This window comes from Aspergillus steynii, assembly GCF_002849105.1.
Source record: "Aspergillus steynii IBT 23096 chromosome Unknown P170scaffold_1, whole genome shotgun sequence".
In the NCBI taxonomy this organism is placed as follows: domain Eukaryota; kingdom Fungi; phylum Ascomycota; class Eurotiomycetes; order Eurotiales; family Aspergillaceae; genus Aspergillus; species Aspergillus steynii.
Genome location: NW_020194398.1, coordinates 298,925 through 317,344, shown reverse-complemented (window position 1 = coordinate 317,344; position 18,420 = coordinate 298,925). Strand labels below are relative to the sequence as shown.

The 18,420-nt window shown below is 54.3% G+C and overlaps 9 protein-coding genes and 1 pseudogene across 10 annotated transcripts; 5 read left to right on the top strand and 5 right to left on the bottom strand.

The window, feature by feature from the left end:
* Positions 1 to 597: 597 nt before the first annotated feature.
* P170DRAFT_504636 (putative cell wall protein) lies at positions 598 to 1,625 on the top strand (the record flags this gene model as incomplete). Its single annotated transcript, XM_024854215.1, has 2 exons — positions 598 to 745; positions 801 to 1,625. Exons 1-2 carry the CDS (start codon positions 659 to 661, stop codon positions 1,623 to 1,625), a joined length of 912 nt encoding a protein of 303 aa, XP_024709004.1. The 5' UTR covers positions 598 to 658.
* Positions 1,626 to 2,176: 551 nt separating this feature from the next.
* P170DRAFT_431526 (ATG3/ATG10 family protein) lies at positions 2,177 to 3,613 on the bottom strand. The gene is made up of 2 exons (XM_024848057.1): positions 2,928 to 3,613; positions 2,177 to 2,860 (listed from the first exon to the last, which is right to left on the bottom strand). Exons 1-2 carry the CDS (start codon positions 3,461 to 3,463, stop codon positions 2,314 to 2,316), a joined length of 1,083 nt encoding a protein of 360 aa, XP_024709003.1. The 5' UTR covers positions 3,464 to 3,613; the 3' UTR covers positions 2,177 to 2,313.
* A 308-nt stretch (positions 3,614 to 3,921) lies between these two features.
* P170DRAFT_396297 (putative cyclin) lies at positions 3,922 to 5,197 on the bottom strand (the record flags this gene model as incomplete). The annotated part of the gene is made up of 2 exons (XM_024846110.1): positions 4,646 to 5,197; positions 3,922 to 4,563 (listed from the first exon to the last, which is right to left on the bottom strand). Exons 1-2 carry the CDS (start codon positions 4,904 to 4,906, stop codon positions 3,922 to 3,924), a joined length of 903 nt encoding a protein of 300 aa, XP_024709002.1. The 5' UTR covers positions 4,907 to 5,197.
* A 369-nt stretch (positions 5,198 to 5,566) lies between these two features.
* On the top strand, positions 5,567 to 5,640 carry P170DRAFT_t37 (annotated as a pseudogene). Its single transcript has one exon. The product of its transcript is annotated as a tRNA-OTHER (tRNA).
* Positions 5,641 to 5,857: 217 nt separating this feature from the next.
* Positions 5,858 to 8,669, top strand: P170DRAFT_451729 (uncharacterized protein; the record flags this gene model as incomplete). The annotated part of the gene is made up of 2 exons (XM_024851214.1): positions 5,858 to 5,984; positions 7,063 to 8,669. The coding sequence occupies 2 exons, from the start codon at positions 5,858 to 5,860 to the stop codon at positions 8,457 to 8,459; spliced, it is 1,524 nt and encodes a 507-aa protein (XP_024709001.1). The 3' UTR covers positions 8,460 to 8,669.
* Positions 8,670 to 8,841: 172 nt separating this feature from the next.
* Positions 8,842 to 11,034, top strand: P170DRAFT_396292 (translocon subunit SEC61). The gene is made up of 5 exons (XM_024846109.1): positions 8,842 to 9,019; positions 9,112 to 9,212; positions 9,271 to 9,438; positions 9,509 to 10,584; positions 10,643 to 11,034. The coding sequence occupies exons 1-5, from the start codon at positions 9,010 to 9,012 to the stop codon at positions 10,722 to 10,724; spliced, it is 1,437 nt and encodes a 478-aa protein (XP_024709000.1). The 5' UTR covers positions 8,842 to 9,009; the 3' UTR covers positions 10,725 to 11,034.
* A 96-nt stretch (positions 11,035 to 11,130) lies between these two features.
* P170DRAFT_371900 (MFS general substrate transporter) lies at positions 11,131 to 12,563 on the bottom strand (the record flags this gene model as incomplete). Its single annotated transcript, XM_024845186.1, has 3 exons — positions 12,322 to 12,563; positions 11,749 to 12,264; positions 11,131 to 11,712 (listed from the first exon to the last, which is right to left on the bottom strand). Coding segments are annotated over exons 1-3 (1,245 nt in total), but the record flags the coding sequence as incomplete, so codon positions are not given.
* Positions 12,564 to 12,719: 156 nt separating this feature from the next.
* On the top strand, positions 12,720 to 15,121 carry P170DRAFT_2424 (uncharacterized protein). The gene is made up of 3 exons (XM_024842962.1): positions 12,720 to 13,178; positions 13,247 to 13,711; positions 13,766 to 15,121. Exons 1-3 carry the CDS (start codon positions 12,759 to 12,761, stop codon positions 15,077 to 15,079), a joined length of 2,199 nt encoding a protein of 732 aa, XP_024708998.1. The 5' UTR covers positions 12,720 to 12,758; the 3' UTR covers positions 15,080 to 15,121.
* Positions 15,122 to 15,687: 566 nt separating this feature from the next.
* On the bottom strand, positions 15,688 to 16,021 carry P170DRAFT_469188 (uncharacterized protein; the record flags this gene model as incomplete). Its single annotated transcript, XM_024852601.1, has 2 exons — positions 15,688 to 15,756; positions 15,818 to 16,021. The coding sequence occupies 2 exons, from the start codon at positions 16,019 to 16,021 to the stop codon at positions 15,688 to 15,690; spliced, it is 273 nt and encodes a 90-aa protein (XP_024708997.1).
* Positions 16,022 to 16,348: 327 nt separating this feature from the next.
* Positions 16,349 to 18,381, bottom strand: P170DRAFT_396283 (bifunctional ornithine acetyltransferase/N-acetylglutamate synthase). The gene is made up of 3 exons (XM_024846108.1): positions 18,223 to 18,381; positions 17,626 to 18,121; positions 16,349 to 17,560 (listed from the first exon to the last, which is right to left on the bottom strand). Exons 2-3 carry the CDS (start codon positions 18,105 to 18,107, stop codon positions 16,642 to 16,644), a joined length of 1,401 nt encoding a protein of 466 aa, XP_024708996.1. The 5' UTR covers positions 18,108 to 18,121; positions 18,223 to 18,381; the 3' UTR covers positions 16,349 to 16,641.
* Between the last annotated feature and the right edge of the window lie 39 nt (positions 18,382 to 18,420).

The following is an 18,420-nucleotide window of genomic DNA, read 5'->3' as shown; positions in this document are numbered from 1 at the left end:
TTAGATATACCTTTTTTGTTTTCATTTTATGTTGGGTTTATGGGCTTTCTTTGGATCCTTTTGTGATATATATGAACAGGCGCTTTTGTGTCCCGCCGGGTTGTGGATACTCTGATTGACGATCTAACGATGAATATATGCATCATCTTGACAGAAAATAGCCATGTGCAGCTTACAGAATACAACAAAGTTTGTGCGCGACTCCTCGCTCTCCTTTGGGTGCCTTCTCCCTAGTAAAATGGATAGTCCTGCGTCTCCCTTGCATCGGTCTGCATCCATCTTATCGCCCTGGACTCCCGATCTTAGAACGAGCATCCCTGTTGCCTCATGCAACCCTATCGGTATCGATTGGGGCTTTTCCTTTCTTATCGTGGCCTTGCATGAGATCCCTATGGGCTGTATACAGGGGCCAGACACCCTTCAAGGGCTCTAGGCCCTTTTCATGATGACATAGATGACCTTTTCTAGTTATAAAAGGACCTTGATCTCTCTCATTCCAATTCAGCAATCAGTTCCATTCATTCCTGCATTCCTTCACTATACAATCATCCATTCCTTCTCTTGCTTTTTGTCTATCTCTTAACTCAACATCAACTCATTTCACCAAGCATTGACCACATCCTTGAAGCATCAGGTTTCCATACCACACCTGCACACAATGTATTCCACAAGAAGCATCTCGGCACTCTTGTGCCTCCTCTTAGCTTCCAGCCCTACCTCCGTTCTCTCAGCGCCCATCTCCAAGGTAAGCTTCGCTCTTGTTCCTCTCCAGCAAAGCATACAACTGAGCCTTTCCATAGAACCATGCCCTCCTCCCCAGACAATTCAACAGTAACTCCGAGGCGGGCTTCAACTGGGACTTTTCCATCCCGGACGGTCCAGGTTTTCATACCGGCAGCTCAAGCTCCCATAGCTACGACGAAAACAGCGGTGACTCCGACATGTCGACCGACACTACCGCTAATTCCGATACTTCGATTGGTATCCCCGACGGCCCCAGTATCAACCTTGGGAACTTCTTTAGTTCGCATTATGAGGAGAGTGAGCCTGAGCCCGAGCCTGAACCCGAGCCAGAACCCGAGCCAGAACCTCAACCTGAACCTGAACCTGAACCCGAGCCGGAGCCGGAGCCTGAGCCAACACCCACTCCGACGCCTACGCCGCCGCCTCATACACCTGAAGAACCGGAGTCTCCTCCGTCTTCTTCGAGCCCTAGTCCTGAGCCTACCCCCGAACCTGAACCTGAGCCTACTCCTGAACCTCAACCTGAGCCAGAACCCACTCCCGAGCCAAAGCCCGAGCCTACTCCAGAACCCGAGCCTGAGCCCGAGCCCAAGCCTGAACCTCCCGTCCATGAGCCTACTGAGCCTGAGCCTGAGCCTCAACCGGAGCCCCAGCCTGAACCGGAGCCTGAAGTCGTCGTCGTTGAAGCATGCCCTGCCCCGGAGCCTGAGCCTGCATCCGAGCCTCAACCACAGCCGGAGCCGGAGCAGGTGCCAGAGCAGGGCCCAGAGCAGGAGCCAGAGCCCCAGCCGATCGAAGAACCCACCCCTGCACCTGCGCCAGAGCCAGAACCCCAGCCAGAGCGTGCAGCACCAGAAAACACATGCCAATGTGCTAAGTGAACCTTCAGGTCTTAACGCAAACCCTTCGGGTTCAACACGGGGCTAGAACTCCCCGGTATCCTTCTCTAATCTTTTCTATTGCTTGATTCGGTCATTTGGAGTATAGGATTTCTTTCGTTCCCCCTTTTTTACATTTATTTCCATTCTACTTTCTGTCATTATTACCATGATTCTTTTTTTTCTTTGTTTCTTTATTCACTTCTTGTGCAGGACTTCGGGCATTATTTGTCTTATCACCCTTTTTTCTCTTTCTTTCCCTTTGTCTGTCTGGTCTTTCAGTCGTCTTTTACATATTTCTACTTCCAGATTGGTTCTCGAGGTTTAATCTAATAGGTAGCTAGTTAGTATACAGTGCAAATATTATCTTGGTTTATACTTTATAGATTATTTCATCAGTTCTCAAGCATCTATGGCTTGATAGGTGGTAGAGAATTGAATTGTTTATAAAAGGATTGTTTAAAATCTGTATCATTTGTAGAAAAATATCGCTATGACTATTGTAAGGAACAACAGCGGCTTCGAATACATCCATATTACCTATCTGTGTAAATCAAATGTAACATCATGTCATGTCATGCTATCATAAAGAAAAAAAAAAAGAACCTGCCTAATATCCCTTGCGCCTGGAAACAAATGAATAAAACGAGATGAAAAGGCACAATCGGATCAAAGAGGTGAGGAAAACAAATTATACACCCATGGTATAATCATGCTCAATACCCGGCGTCACACTAGCAATGAACTTCAGGAAAACAACCAGATACTGATCCACCCGGATAGCCACCTGGTCTTCCTCGTCGTGCTGCAGCACTTCCCATTCGTCGCCGCCGGCGCCGCTCTGCGGTTGTTGCTGTTGCTGCTCCGCCAGGGACAGGCCCTTGACGTCGTCCACCAACCCTTCGAGTCCCCTTCCCACGGCGGGGGAGGCATTCGGGTTCGCCTGCGCCTGCTTTAGCTTCTCGCAGCGGATCTTGAGCGCCGCGTCGGCGCGGTCGAGGAGAGTCTTCATGACGGAGGCGTGACGGCATGGGTGCACGGATGCCATCTTAGGGCTGCCCTCCAGCCACGGGAAGTCTTCCAGCGTCACGGTCTTGTCTTTGTAGTCGCCGACGATGTCTTCCATCATGAGCGGCGGGGAAAGAGGTTGCGAGGGAGACAGGTAGCCGGAGAGGTAGAGTCGAGGGGTCCGGTAGAAGTTGGAGTACGTGATGTAGAGGTTGTAGGTGCGAGTTGGTCTAATGCATTCCATCTGTTAATTTCATCTAGCATCAAATGGACAAGAATGAGGGGGGGGAAGCTTACTGCGTCGTTCCAGGCCCTCCCATGGGCTCACGAATAATCGCCTCCTCATCGTCATCTTCATCCTCCATGTCGGGAATCTCCTCTTCCTCTTCTTCTTCCTTCTCGCCCATGTTCCCTGCTTCGTCGACGGTCCGGACATCGCGGATCCGATCCCGATGCGCAGCATCCCCTCCGCCGCCCGTCCTCAACCACCCATCGTCATCATCGTCCCCCGCACCGCCCGTGCCCCCCGACAACATGTCCCGCACGATCTCATCGTCGTGGCCCGCGTCCCCCGCGAAATCATCATTCAGCCGTCGGTGGCACGGCACCCCGCGCGTCACCAGGAACTGCTTCCCGGCGGGGAGGTACGACACGCGCTTGGCAGGCGAGGATGCGTCGCCCCAGGACCACGACGGGAACTTGTAGACGAGGTAGTCGCCGGCCAGCACGAACTCCTCGGGGGTGATTTGGCCGGTGTTGCGGAAGGTCGAGGTGCGGGAGACCGGGGCCAGGCGGTCGCGCCAGGTGGAGAGCGTGGAGTGGAGGATGTTCATCTTTGTGTTTGCTCTCTCTCTCTCTCACTTGCTGTCTGTGGGTGTGTGAATGTCTCTTCTAGTGTAAATGAATATGTGTGCGCTATTGTTCCTTGAGGTGATGGTAAGGGCAAGAGAGATGGGTTGGATGCAGAGGAAGGGAGGCCTTATCAGTCGGGGCGGTGACGGTCTCTGCCTGGGGCACGCGGGGTACGACATCATGTGGCGGAGACTCCCTCGTCACGCCGGGTCTTTCCACTCCTTCAACCAGTGAATCCCCTGATTCTTCCTGAGTCACGCCTCGGTCATGTTCTGTGGCTGGTTAGTGGCTAGCGGTATTATTCAGAGTCATAGATCGCTCGTTGAATCGATATGGATTGTTGTATTGGACCATATAGTCGGTTACATATGTACAGGTAGCTTAGCTGGGTGAGTATATATTTACAGGTAAGGTTGCAAGCGCACGCACTCCTATCCACTTACTCTCCTTCCTCCATCATCCTCCGCCTCTCGATCTCCGCTTCCACCTCGTCCACCACCACGGGAACCGTCTTAGATGACCACTTCTCCCTCTCAGCCCGCGCAAACCCCTCCATGCTCCTCATCGCCACCACCAGGAACCCGAGCTCCTCGCGGTCCACATCAAACACCTCCCACCACTCGCCATCTACCAGCTTAACGCCCTCCTCCCGCGCAGCGAGATAGATGGACGACACGGCCAGCGCGTTCGGCTGATGCGTGACGTACAGCAGCTGCGGCGAGAACAGCGACGCGTTGAGATGCTCGAAGACCCGGCGCGCCACGCCCGTCGACGACACGCCTAGCGTCTGCAGGTACGTCAGGGCAATGGTGTGAGGGAGCGCGACGTGCGTGTCGAAGCCCAACGTGCGCAGGATGATCGACTCGATCCGCAGCAGAGTCATTCGCTGCGCTTGGTACCCGCCTTCGGAGAGGTAGTAGGTCTCCGGGGCAGGTTTCTCGGGCGCTCCTTGCGGGTTGATGAACCATAGCGGCGAGGCATCCTTGGAGAGAAGGAAGGTGTAGACGTTCAAGACGGAGCGAGGGGAGGTGGGTTGGAAGGATAGCTTGGCGGTCATATAGAGCGCTGCGGCGGAGACATCCTATATTGAGGGGGGTCAACTGTTAGCGGAAGGGATCTTTCTTCTTCTTCTCTCTTTCTGTTAATCGGCAGGTAGCAAATACCTTCACTGAGTAGATCCGCAAACTGCCTCCTTCGGGGCCGATCCAAAAACGAGTGAATGTCACGACAGCCTGGGCGATGATATCCTGCGACAATCGCAGGAGAACTCCGGCGGCTTGTGTCAGCTGGGTGCCGGCGAGGCGAATGGATGCTTCTAGGTCGGGAGAAACGCCATCGATGGAGGATGAAGAGCTCGAGAGTTGGTCTGGCGTTGCGAGAGCATTGGACAGGAACTTCAAGTCGTCGGTGGTCGAGGGCGCCATGGTGTCGCGCACGGAGAGGAGAATGGGACTTGGGATTAACTCTGCTCCAAAGCTAGACCAGCACAATCATTGAGAAGTGAAGAAGGACTCCGAGCAAGAAGTTGATGCTCAGCAGCGGATGGCAGAATAATTCAGTCGCAAGCTCCACTCACCGCCTGGTCATACCTTCTAGACCCTGCTGTTCTGAGGAAAGACAGAGATAATAGGAATTATCATGAATTGGTCGGACTCTCACAAGAAACCTGTGATTAGGATTACCATGGCCCTCAGCTGTCATTGTGGGATCTAGATTTGAATTTTCACATGCTTCTTAAGATGTCAAACTATTCCCAAATAAATATACATTACACACGAATATATAAAGGTTTTAAGTCTCCGATAAAGCAATGCCAGGAAAAGGAGTACGTATTTAAAAAAGTGAAATGCCTGGCAGCTTAGGCGCCTGCCAACAGTTCAAATATACAGCAGTGATAGTTATACCAAGACACAGAGTATAGAATATCGAGAGGGAAGACGGTAGAAATCCGAGGTCAAGCTGCTAAGTAATTTGCTGTTTGCTTGCTCTCCCTTCCTGTCATAGAGCTCCAATAGACTATTAGTAAAGACAAAACTCTCATCTGTAAGTTCACCGTCCACTGTCTCTATATTTTTACATAATAAGACAGCTTGGCCGAGTGGTCAAGGCACCCTCCTGCTAAGCGTGTACTCCCGAGTGTCGAATCCTGCAGCTGTCGTGAATTTCTCATTCACTTTAGACTGGTTAACCTACCTGCCTGTCCGGTAGACAGTAGTGTCTTTTTTATGCACAGCAGATGAATCAACTGAACAGTGCCATCCTGCAGCGTACGCAGTATGAGCTCTTATCTCCCACGGGACCAATTACCGATGTAATTTCCCTGGAGGACTGGATCACCCCCGAGCTAACTGGCCGACTGAACGGGGTTGATTAGGATGACCCAGGGTCTAGAGCCATGGATTCGGCCCCTGATCCCGCCGACAATCCGTAACAGACATGACACTCGGCCGGGGGACCCCGTAGATCGCAGGAGTCATCACTCCTCGTTCCAAGTCCTTGACAGTATGTCCCAACAAGAACAAAGATCAGATAGGTGACGTCGTTCATCCCAACCACATGAAGTCAGAACGAGACGGACACAGCATTCGGAGCTGAGCGATGAGGCAAATCTGGCTAAGAATAAACCACCAAACCACCCGAGGGAAAGGATTGCCAAGTGAGAGGGCAGGGAGCTCCGAGCTAAGAGCGTAGGACTGGGGCGACGCCTCGTCACGGTGGAGCATCGATGCTCACGGTCGGTCTTCAACGTTCAGCCACCGCTTTTTTGCGGAGCGATGATTGACGGAGACGCCCCGTATATGTAGACTTGGGGACCAGCCTCCGGAATTTCGAGTCTGTCGAGTCTGTCATGCAGCAAGACCTTTCTTTAGTCTTTCTCCGATCGTTCTTTCGTGCATCCCCGACAATAATCCTATCCAACATCGAGCGCTAGTGCCGTGCGGAGTGCCAAACTCGTGTTTCTCTGCGGTTTCTGATTTCTGCCGTCGATAAGGGGGCACGTGCGGACGACTTCTCCTGACGGCCCTTCATTTGATTTCTTCGTTTGATTTCTTCATTTCCCTTCATTACGAGTGGAATTGCTCTCCAGACTCCTTCTCTGCCGGCGGAGTCTCTCGGATCGCATTATTAGACGCCACTTCACCCCTCCCCCCGTCAATCAATCAATCAATCAATCAATCGTCACTTGGCCCGTCCGATTCGCAACGGAAGTCCCCGAAAAAGCAAAGGGAAAACAAGGAGGACGCGAAAGGGCCGAACTATTAGGGAGTGACCCAATTCCATTCCTTTTTTCCTAATTCCCACCCAACTATCCTCCGTGGGCGTCAGGGATTGGACGACCATTCGACGTGGCATTCCAGTCCTTGCCCAAGTGGTCATCATCCCTACTGTGCACCATTCCAATCCGTCCCTCTCCCCCCCATCCCTTTTCTCTCTGTCGTCACGCCCTCCCCAGCGACAACAATGCTGCAGGACCTTGATCACCCTTTGATTTCCCTGCCGCCGGCCATCGAGCATCTCAAACCTTCGACCATCCTCTCGCCGCCGCCGGACCCCGATGATCACCGCTTGTCCCGTCCAGACATCCCTGCAGCCGTATTAGCACCGAGCTCGGATGCATTATCCCCACCACCAGACAAGCCGTCTTTTGCCAAAAACCCCTCCTTTCACCGACGAGCCAATACCGAGATCATTCGTCGCCAGACGCCCCCTCTGCCCGCTCGACAGTTGTTTGCGGATCAGCCTAAAACTTACGAGGACCTCGATAAACCCTCGACCGAGACCGGCCCCCGCAGGAAATTCGAGGAGGGCGCCAAACTGATATCAGGTTGGTTCCAAGGAAAGTCGCAACCGGTCAACTTGGGAGTTGTGCACCCTCCTACGGACCAAGAGTCTTCGGAAACAACAACCAATATGGACTACCGGACCTCGCGCGATTACTACACCTCCCCCAACACTCCTACTCTCCCGACGAGTCGGGCACAGAAGCGCATGACTGCTCCGTCGCCGCTCAAGCAGGTGACGTCCTCCAGCCCGTTCTCCTTTTTCGGGTTGAAGCGCCAGGGGGAGAGCAAAGCGGAGCTGCCCGAGCCCGCCGAGGATGAATTCCTGAACATGGATATCACGGCCGCTCTGTTCCCGCCTACGTCCAGCGGCCTCGACGAGCGGGAGGCATTCGATGCGCTGCGAATCAATGCAGACAGCGTTCTCAGACGGCTGCAGGCGGCCTACAAACAGCGGACGTTCGCGCTGCATGAAGCGCTGGCCGATAAGAACGAAAAGCAGGAGGAGTTGGAGGAGACCCGAACGCGCGTCGGCCACCTCAAGGTTCAACTGGATGGCATGGCCGAAAAGGTGCTGCAGCAAGAGAAAGCCGTCAAAGCGATGGCCGAGGAGCTGGAGCAGGAAAGACAGTTGCGACGCCGAGAGGACGAGGCGCGTCGGCGCAGCGTGATGCTCGTCCGATCCAGCGATGACGAGAGCTCCGACCTGGGTGCCGACCTTCAGACGCCGAAGCGCAGCTTGAAACGCAACAGCAATGCCACCTTTACCAGCGACTCGGGATTTGACTCCGGCGACGAGAGCCTTGCCGAGAGCGTGTTTTCGCGTCGCGAGGGTGTTGAATCTCCGGCCTCGACCGTCGCCCCTTCTCCTAACCTTTCCCAAGTCACGCTCTCGACTCCGACGACGACTTCCGCTCCGAGTCAAAAAGAAAAAGAAGCCAAACTGACTCCCGTCTCCACCCCCGCCTCTACGCCGCGACCGTCGGCGTATGATCGCGTGCTCAAAGGCTTGGCTTCCACGGGTATCAGCTCGTGGACGGGCAATTCGTCCAAATGCCAGATTTGTCATGGCGTTCCTGCATCGGAAGCTTGGAGCGTCATGGGCATCCTGAAAGAAGAAAACAAGGGACTCAAGGACCGGCTAGGAGAGCTTGAGATGGTCATTGATGACTGTCTCTGCCTGGTCGGACCGTAACCTGGAGTCCCGAATGCAATATTTCCGTCAATGGCCAGAAAATATTCCGACTGTGTCTACATGATGTAGAGACAGCGATCAATTTCCTTTGTTTTTACGATGAGGACATATTTTGTTTGATATTGTTTTGATGAATGGAAGCTCTGTATTGTGATACCTCCGTGCTAGTTGGATAGTCTATAGAAATATCACGCACGCAATTGTATAGTCTTCTTGTGTATTCAATATTCATAGTGATTTAGAGAGAACAGAGAACACATATGCCGTTCTTGCGGAGTCACGGGGCCAAGCGACCAAGTGGCCTCATCGGGTTTAGCGCCGGCTGGAAGGCCAGCGAGGCGACTTCCCGCCGTCTTTCTGAGCACCTCACCTCTTGTCGACCCGTTCCTCCCTTTCTCCTCCCCCGTTCTTCTTTTCGTCTCTGCTTCTTTTTCCCCTTCTCTATTTTTCTTTCATCTTCACTCCTTTAGCTGGTTGTCGTTTCCAGCCTATTTCCTTTTTTCTAATCCCCCTCCCCTAATTCTTACAGCTGGGGCTGTGGACCATCAAAATGAGCGGCCGTGAGTTTCTCTGCACGCGGTCGCAAATATCTGCGCGACGGCGTCTTCAATATACCCTCAATGGATCAACCAATGCTGATCCTCGTATCTAGTCCGATTCCTCGACCTGATCAAACCTTTCACGCCCCTCCTCCCGGAGGTGGCAGCCCCGGAAACGAAGGTTCCCTTCAACCAGAAGTTAATGTGGACGGGTGTACGTTTCTTCGGTTGAGTCGCGAAATATGGACGTTGGGACTGATGGATACCTCTAGTTGACCTTGTTGATCTTCTTGGTCATGAGTCAGATGCCTCTGTACGGCATTGTCTCCTCCGACACCTCGGATCCTCTGTACTGGCTGCGTATGATGCTGGCCAGTAACCGGGGTACTCTGATGGAACTGGGTATCACCCCCATCATCTCCTCCGGCATGGTTTTCCAGGTATGTTCGCATTGGTCGTGGGGCGACGTGGAAATGTAGATTGCATCTAACGGGTCGTTTGCTGCCATAGCTCCTCGCTGGTACCCACCTCATCGACGTCAACCTGGACCTCAAGACCGACCGTGAGCTGTACCAGACCGCTCAGAAGCTGTTCGCGATCATCCTCTCCTTCGGCCAGGCCTGTGTCTACGTCCTGACTGGTCTCTATGGCCAGCCCAGCGACCTCGGCGCCGGTATCTGCGTTCTGCTGATCGTTCAGCTGGTCGTTGCCGGTCTGGTTGTCATTCTGCTGGACGAGCTGCTCCAGAAGGGATACGGCCTGGGCAGCGGTATCTCCCTGTTCATCGCCACCAACATCTGTGAATCCATCGTCTGGAAGGCGTTCTCCCCCACGACCATCAACACCGGCCGTGGCCCCGAGTTCGAGGGTGCCATCATCGCCCTGTTCCACCTTCTGTTGACCTGGTCCGACAAGCAGCGTGCTCTGCGTGAGGCCTTCTACCGCCAGAACCTCCCCAACGTCATGAACCTGCTGGCCACTCTCCTGGTCTTCGCCGCCGTCATCTACCTGCAGGGCTTCCGCGTTGAGATCCCCGTCAAGTCCTCCCGCCAGCGTGGAATGCGTGGCTCCTACCCCGTCCGTCTCTTCTACACCTCCAACATGCCCATCATGCTGCAGTCCGCCCTGTGCTCCAACATCTTCCTGATCAGTCAGATGCTGTACTCGCGCTTCTCGGACAACATCCTTGTCAAGCTCCTCGGAGTCTGGGAGCCCCGTGAGGGATCTGCCCAGCTGCACGCCGCCTCGGGTATCGCCTACTACATGTCTCCCCCCCTCAACTTCAAGGAGGCTCTCCTTGACCCCATCCACACCGCCGTCTACATCACCTTCATGCTGGTGGCCTGTGCTCTCTTCTCCAAGACCTGGATCGAGGTCTCCGGCTCCGCTCCCCGTGACGTTGCCAAGCAGCTCAAGGACCAGGGACTCGTGATGGCCGGTCACCGTGAGCAGAGCATGTACAAGGAGCTCAAGCGTGTCATCCCCACCGCCGCCGCTTTCGGTGGTGCTTGCATCGGTGCCCTCTCCGTCGCTTCGGATCTCCTTGGTGCCCTGGGCAGCGGTACTGGTATTCTCCTTGCCGTGACGTAAGTACAATGTTCTCTTGTTGATTTCTTGACCACCGTGCTAACAGCGCGTTTGCAGCATTATATACGGATACTTCGAAATTGCCGCCCGCGAGGGCGACATCGGATCGGGTCTTAAGGGCCTTGTTCCCGGTAACTAAGCAGGGACCTTCTCTGTCTTCTTGATGAAGTTCGTACGAGAAAGAAGAACGAAGGTTTTGATGCGTTTGTTATATTTCGTTCATTCCCGGGTGGTGCACTGTTGTGGTAGTAGACTTTGTTGTTGAATGTTGGCGAAAATTTGGGAAATGTAAGGTAGATGGGAGGTGATGGGGAGGCCGACGGATGGTTTTCCGCCGGAAAAAGTGCCGCCGCAACTGTACATAGCACCAACCTGGTTTGTAACCATATTTCTTTTTTTTTTTCTCCATCTGTTTGAAAAGGACACGAAAATTACAATTTAATTCGGCGACTGTTCTGCATACCACTTGGTCTTAGTCCGTCGGAAGCACTCTAATTCCCCGACTTGCCGTCTCTAGATACTCTCTGCTTCCGCATCTCCAGCCCCAACCACGCCAAACAAGCTGCCGAGCCTAGATACATCACCCCTACAAACAGCTGCACTCGCAGATAGGGTTTCTGCTGGCCCGCATCATCTCGCAGCTGCACTGCAATCGCCTCCGCCACCGCTGTCGGCGGTCCCAGCACGAACCAAAAGACCCCCAGCGCCGCCCCGAGACTCTGCAGCCCGACAACCTCCGCAGTCAGCGGTGCGGCGGCGGCCAGAAACGTCCCGGAGAACAACCCCACCGCGACGGCAAAGAAGTATATGAGTCCGAGCGAGTCGGCGAAGATCCAGAGCACGAGCGGCAGGATGCCCGAGAGCAGCGAGGCCCCGAACGCAATGTTGATCCGGCCCAATTTGTCGCTGACCAGGCCTACGACTGGTCGGCCCAGTGCCTGTCCAAGGCTCAACAGCGCACTAGCCAGACTCCCCTGTTCCTGCGTGAGACCGATGGCGACGGCGTAGCTGGACAGACTGAAGAGCAAAGCCACGTAACCTAGCCCGCTCAGGAATGCCCATGCCAAAAGCAGGAGAAAGTCGAGTCTCAGGAGCAGACGCGAAAGACGGGATGGTGAGCTATCCTTCTCCTTCTCTGCACGAGTCGCAGCACGAGCATTTACCTGGGACGAGGCCGGAGACGGCGACGGAACCCGAAGAAGATTCGCACATACCATATTGACCGTGAAGGCCAGGATGCCTAGGATCCGCATCGCCCATGGAAATCCCACTTCGGGGATCAGCTTCCCCACGGCGAGAGAATACACGAGACCACCGATGCCCGAGCCGCCGGCCGCGATGCCGTTGACCAGGCTTCGTTTTCTCTGGAACCAATGCGACGTGATGCCCACGGAGCCGCAGAAGCAGAAGCCCATGCCGATGCCGAAGCAAGCGCCCTGCGAGAGGAAGAGCTGCCAGTCGGTCTTCACGAACGACGTGGTGATCAGGGACAGCGCTTCCAGGATGGCGCCGAGGTTGAGGACGAAGCGCGTCGATATTCGCTGGTCGAGGTATGTGGCGAGGGGGGCGATGAACATGGCGCATGAGATGCTCAGGCCGCCGACGAAGGCGTACTCGAGGGCTGATGTGCCCGGGAATATGTCGGTCGAGAGGTAGTAGGCGAGGAAGACCCCGTAGGCCTGGTGTGGTGATGTTAGAAGAAATGGGCGAGTCAGGGGTAGAGTAGGGTCTCGTACGGCGTTGATGCCCCATGTATGGGCGTTCATGAGGAAGGTACAGGCCACGCAGACCCAGCCATATCCTCCTTCACGGAATTCCGGCGGAGAGATTGGCTCTGGGGGATGCACAGAGAGATCTGATTTCGAAGGGTCCGACTCGATCATTTTGGATTGCTGCTGCCCATGACAGTGGTACCCCTTGCTTGACCGACATGATGGGCGATATAAATGAGACGGGCTAGAAGATTCAATTCGGAGCTGCGGTGGTCAATTACCGAAGGGAAGATGTGCTGATGGTGATGTTTTCGTCGCTGCGAGGACGCCCTCGGTCACGGGGCCGAGATCGCCGAATGTATAGATCGAAGGGGCGGACATCTCGGCTTCCTCCCTCCGTCATCTTCCACCACCAGGGAACCCTTTCTCAGTTCCCACTCATCAACTTAAACAACTACTTCATGATGCCCAAAGTTCAAAGGACCTCTTCGGACAGCAATAGAAACCGCAGAATAGACGCCCGGTCCTGCCTGGGCTGTCATCGGCGCAAGGTCCGCTGTGACCGTGGAGTGCCTTGCACGAACTGCGCCAGAGCTGGCTGCACCTGCATCTATCCGAGCAAGCCTAGCGACGAGCGCAGGAGTCCTTCTCTGCAGCACATTTCCGATCGTTTGGAGCGAGTGGAGTCTATTATTTCGCATCTTTGCGAGAGCCGAGCTTCTGGATTTGCTGCTGGCGGCGACTCCGAGACTCAAGGGCGACATGAGACCAACCAGCTTTCGTCAGCTCAGCACTCTCATATGCCATGGGAGGTACTGTTAAATGATGGACAGATGGTGCAGTATGTAAACAATGCAAACATTAAGGACCTGCTTCAAGATGTAAGTCCTAAGTTGACCTGCATTTGCGCTTCGCTTCTCATTGGGATCGCCCCTAATACATCAACCAGGAAGAGCGAATGAAAGTGACTCGGAGTTCCAGTCCTGAAAGAGAGTTTTCACATCGACAACCAGAAAACACTCCAATGTTAGCCGCGCAGCCAGAATCCTTAGCAGACACCTCGTGCGCCTGGCTCGAATCATATCCCGACCCGCAACTCGCCCTGCGACTGTGGTCAGTGTATGTAAACTCGGTCGATCCGGTTCTAAAGATCCTGCATATACCGACTACCCAGTCCGCCGTGATAGCAACAATCCTTGATCCCAAATCGGCGGGATCGTCTATGGTCGCATTGACATTTGCGATTTACTTTGCCGCCATCACGGCGCTAGGGCATCACAATGAACCTGAACTGTTCCTAGACAAGTCCGTCCTCCTGAAGCGCTACAAGGCCGCCTTGGACAGACTTCTTATCAATACCGAAGTGATGAACCGGCCAGAAATAACGGCGTTACAAGCTCTGGCCATTTATGTGGTAAGGGAATTTCTGTAGCCTGTTTAAAAACGTAGCTAACCAGGTCCTGCACAGACTTGTTTACGAGTCCACGAAACTGCACGCAGCACATGGGTCCTCAATGGTTTAACTATCCGGCTAGCCCAGTCAATCGGGCTGCATCGAGATGGTGCTCACCTCCAACTGAGCCCTTTTGATGCCGAGATGCGTCTTCGTCTCTGGTGGCATCTCTGCGTGCTCGACTCCCGCGCCCCCGAAGACCAAGGGTTCGAGCTGACGCTGGACGTCATGAACCGCGGCCTCCGACTTCCTCTGAACATTGACGATGATCAAATCTTTCCTAGCATGACCCAACTTCCCGAGGAGACGGACGGCTGGACCGAAATGTCCTTCTTCCTGATCCAAACCGAATCTTGCAGACTAATCCATCCAGTCCTCGGGACTCGAGGGCCTTCTTCTGTGGACGCTCTTCCCGAGATCACCGCAAAGAGGAAGATGATTCTCGAACGCTCGCAACAAGTAGCCATGAAGTACCGCCTCTCATCCAGCAGCAAATCACCGCCAAGCAACCTCCCCCGCATCACAATGCAGCATTTCACTACGGCCCATAAGAAAATGGAGTTCATGCTGCAACTGCGCGAAGAGATCGGTACACAGAAAGGGAAAGGATCGCGCTCTCACAGAGCCGACACTGACGATGACAGCAGCCATACTGTGTTCAGGCCCTCATTTCGTCTCGCCTGTGAGAGTCTGGAAAGCAATTCCATCCTCCTGAAGGGCAGCTTTTCTTCAGGCTTCAAATGGCTCTTCACCACGTATACGCCGTGGTATGCGCTCGCCTACGTCTTACGCTGTCTCTGCTCCTGTCCTTGTGGAGGAGAGGCCGAGCGTGCCTGGGCTTTGGTGGACGCCGTCTTTTCTCCAGAGATGAGCTTTGATGGTAAAAGACTTTCTTCGGAGGGTGCTCTCCCTACCCATGCCCCTGGACGGACGCAGACACAGACCAAGGGACAGAGCAGCCTCTGGAACTGTCTCTCTTTGCTTCGCTCCCAGGCCTTATCGTTGAAGCGCGCTCAGTCCCAGTCTCAGCCCCGGTCATCATCTACCAATAGCGGCGAGATGCAACCACCACGCCTTGTCGACGATCCCCTATACGGTGGAACTGCGCCGTCACCGACTCTCACCGAAATGCCAGCGCCAGGCATATCTTCTCCTCTTCATACGGACTTCGAAGTCTTTCATAGCGAGCAGCCATTTCTTGCTGATGGAACCGGTAACCCGAATATCCTCTCCGGGGCCGACTTTGAGATGCCTGGGATTCCGTTCTTGCCGGAATGGAATGCAGTGATTAATGGGTGCTTGGCTGGGGAGGGAGATTTCGACTTATGATAACTCCTTGCTGCTACATAATAACAGAGGACAGAGATCCTCGCTATCCGGATGGCTTAACCAGATTTGATTCTAAAGGAACGTTCAGTTCGAACCGCCAGACAACAACAACGGCAATGGGTTCACCTCCACTACCAACCTACCATCCGGAATCCATCCGAACACATAGTCCAGAATCCATCGAGTAAAATCCTCACTACTTCCCCTCTCCAGGATGTCCAATTTCCACCCTACTCGCCGCTTCATCTGCCTGTTTCTGCCACATAGACTCGCTAAGGAGATTAGCACCTTCACCATCAAACAGCACCGCAGTTTCCTCAAGCGTCCGTCCCTTACTCTCTACGAAGAAAAGCCAAATAGCCAGGACCTCAAAGACAGCACCCGGACGACCGGTTAGCTGGTTATGACCGGCATTACTCTCATCGCCCCATTACTCCGGCATCCGGTCACCGTTAGCCCAATGATCCCCAGCGGTCGAGTCGCCCGTCGATGACGTGGGAGTCGAGGCATGTGAGGCAGGCGAGGAAGATGTAGGCTCCGCCATATTGTAAAGGCCACGCTTCCGCTTACGGGGTTGATAGAAACACCTAAAGCCTCTGGCTTCACAATTACCGCACCGAGAATTCGATTCGGGAGGCTACATAGCTCGAGCATGTCCGGCGCAGGCGGACCGGTGCCTGTGAGACTGCATCAGGACGACCGCCGCGGTAGTGCAGTTGCTCATGGCTGCATCCCTACAGCAAGAAGGTTCGAGAAGGACATGATGATTAGGAAAAGAGATTCTCGCTTGCGGGAGAACACCTTGTCGCAGTAGCTGCACTTGACGGACTTCTCCCGGAGGTGGGTTTGACTGTAGCGCTTGAGATGGTCCTGGCGCAGGAACTGCCGAGAACATGCGCTGCATGAGAAGGCGGCTGATAACGACGGGCTCTGTGACCTCATGACGACTTTTCTGCCTTTGCAGATGTTACATTGTGGGTGAATGATGGGTATACGGGCGAGAGTAAGCAGTGCTCTGGTTATTTCTGGGAAACAAACATTATTTGGCCGATGCGGGGAATGGAGAAGCCATCATGTCGTCTGGAGGGATTTCTTGCTCTGCACTACACACCACGACAGACAAACTTCCCAAGTACTGTTGGTGATGAGTACGTAGTACGCCGGTAAAAGAGCAATATCATTGAGCCCAAGATGGCCCTGAACCATGATGCAGAGAGCTTGAGCGTCTGTCCCTTTGCTGGACATTCCAGCTCTTGTAATAGGCCCTTTGATTGCAGGTGCAGGTGTGATTTGTAATTTGTCTCAGGTAGAATCAGATACTATAGAAATTATTATTGTGCCTTGACTGGTAATAATACTGATGCTCATAAGAACGTCGTGAGAGATGCCCACGACTTTGTGTGTAGACATGCAGTATTTCTATTTCACAGAACATTACTGTTGTTGAGGTTGATCAAGAGTGGATATAACTAGAACTGCTCAGCAGATTAAGTGATCCAATTTTGGGTTAATGTGATCCCAGCAGACTGTACACTGCTGTTGGGGTAGAGGGGCTTGTCACCCTAAGTGCGATAGTCGCCATTGATAGTCACATATTCATGACTGAAATCGCAGAACCAGTACACTGCCTCTTCTCCTCCCAGACCCTGCTGGCCCTTCTCGCCGCCACCCAGGTCGACGACGATCTCAAGGTCCTCTTCCTGGAGGATGACGCTGGCGCGGTCCTCGTCCACCTGCTCGGGCTCGCCGTTGACCAGGAGCTTCAGGATGGGGCTGCCGTCGACGGGCTTGAAGCTGACGCTAGTCTGCTCGGGAACGACGGTTCCGGGTGCGACGCCCTGCGTGTACCCGATGGCGCAGAGAATGCGGCCCCAGTTGGCGTCCTTGCCATACAGGGCCGTCTTGACGAGTGGAGAACGAGCGATGGTGGAGGCGATCAGGCGGGCGGATTCGTAGTCGGGCGAGTTCTGCACGCGCACGGTCACGAACTTGGTGGCTCCCTCGCCGTCACGCACGACGAGCTGCGACAGGGATTGAGAGAACGAGGTGAGCACGTCCTGCATGGCGGCGTAGTCATCCGACGAGGAGGAGCTGATGGGGGCTCCGCCGGCGGCGCCGTTGGCGAGGATGGCAATCGTGTCGTTGGTGCTGGTGTCGCCGTCGATGGAAATCGAGTTGAACGAGCGCCCGATGGAGTGCTTCAGCAGGGACTGCAGGGCGGACGGTTCGATGGGCGCGTCGGTACAGAGGACGCCCAGCAGGGTGGCCATGTTCGGGTGGATCATACCGGCTCCCTTGGTCATACCAGCGAGGCTGTAGGTGCGACCGGGCGAGGAGGGGAGCGTAAACGTGCGGGACAGAAGCTTGGGGAAGGTATCGGTGGTACAGATGGCACGGGCAGTCGAGAGCCAGGCATCGTGGGTGGAGGAGAGGTTGGCGTGACCGGCTGGGATCTTGTCGAGGATCTTGGAGATGGGAAGACTGGAGAATGAATGCGTTAGTCCTCTAGTTTTCCAAATCAACTGAGCATGTTGAGGTTAACATACCGCTGTCCAATAACTCCGGTGCTCATGACCAAAGTACTAGGCTCGTTGAGACCGTTGCATTCGTCCACCGTCTTGCCCATGCTCACGGCATCCTCCAAGCCACCTTTTCCGGTGACGGCATTGGCACAGCCCGAGTTGATCACGACGGACTGAATCCCCTGCCCCTGTCGGTTCTTGAGGATATCCCGACTCACTTGAACGGGAGCCGCCTGGAATTTGTTGGTGGTGAACACCGCCGCCGCCGAACACGGAGTCTCCGACGAAATGAGGGCCAAGTCGGGGAATTTGGTGTTCGACGCTTTGACGCCGACGTGAGTTCCAGAGACGTTGAAACCCTTGGGATAGGACCCGGACGAAGGAATGTATTTCTGTTTGGCGGCAGGAATAGCCATGTCCAGCGGGGCGGAATAATTGCGCACTTGGCCCTTCATCATCCTGGTGAAGGTAGCCATGGTGGCTGTAGGTTGGACGGTGAAGGTCATGAAACAGGATTCTGCTAGACAAGAACGATTGTCAGAACAATGTTCATCACAAGAGAGAGCTGGGTTACAGTCCTGGCCAGGTGTTGGGGAAGGTGTAGATATAGTTCCTGCATACCTGAGCTAGCGCGATAAGTCGGGAAATGAGTCAGAAGCGAAGGATGAGCCTGACTCAATGCCTTCTACCTTTCCAGCTTTGTGGACAAACAAGACCACCGGCCAGAGAACACTGCAGCAGAACTTCACAGCCCAAAACCGAACGAGGACAGGATGGAAGTCGAGTGGTGCGAGGGAAATGCCGCAGTCGCCGTCGTCG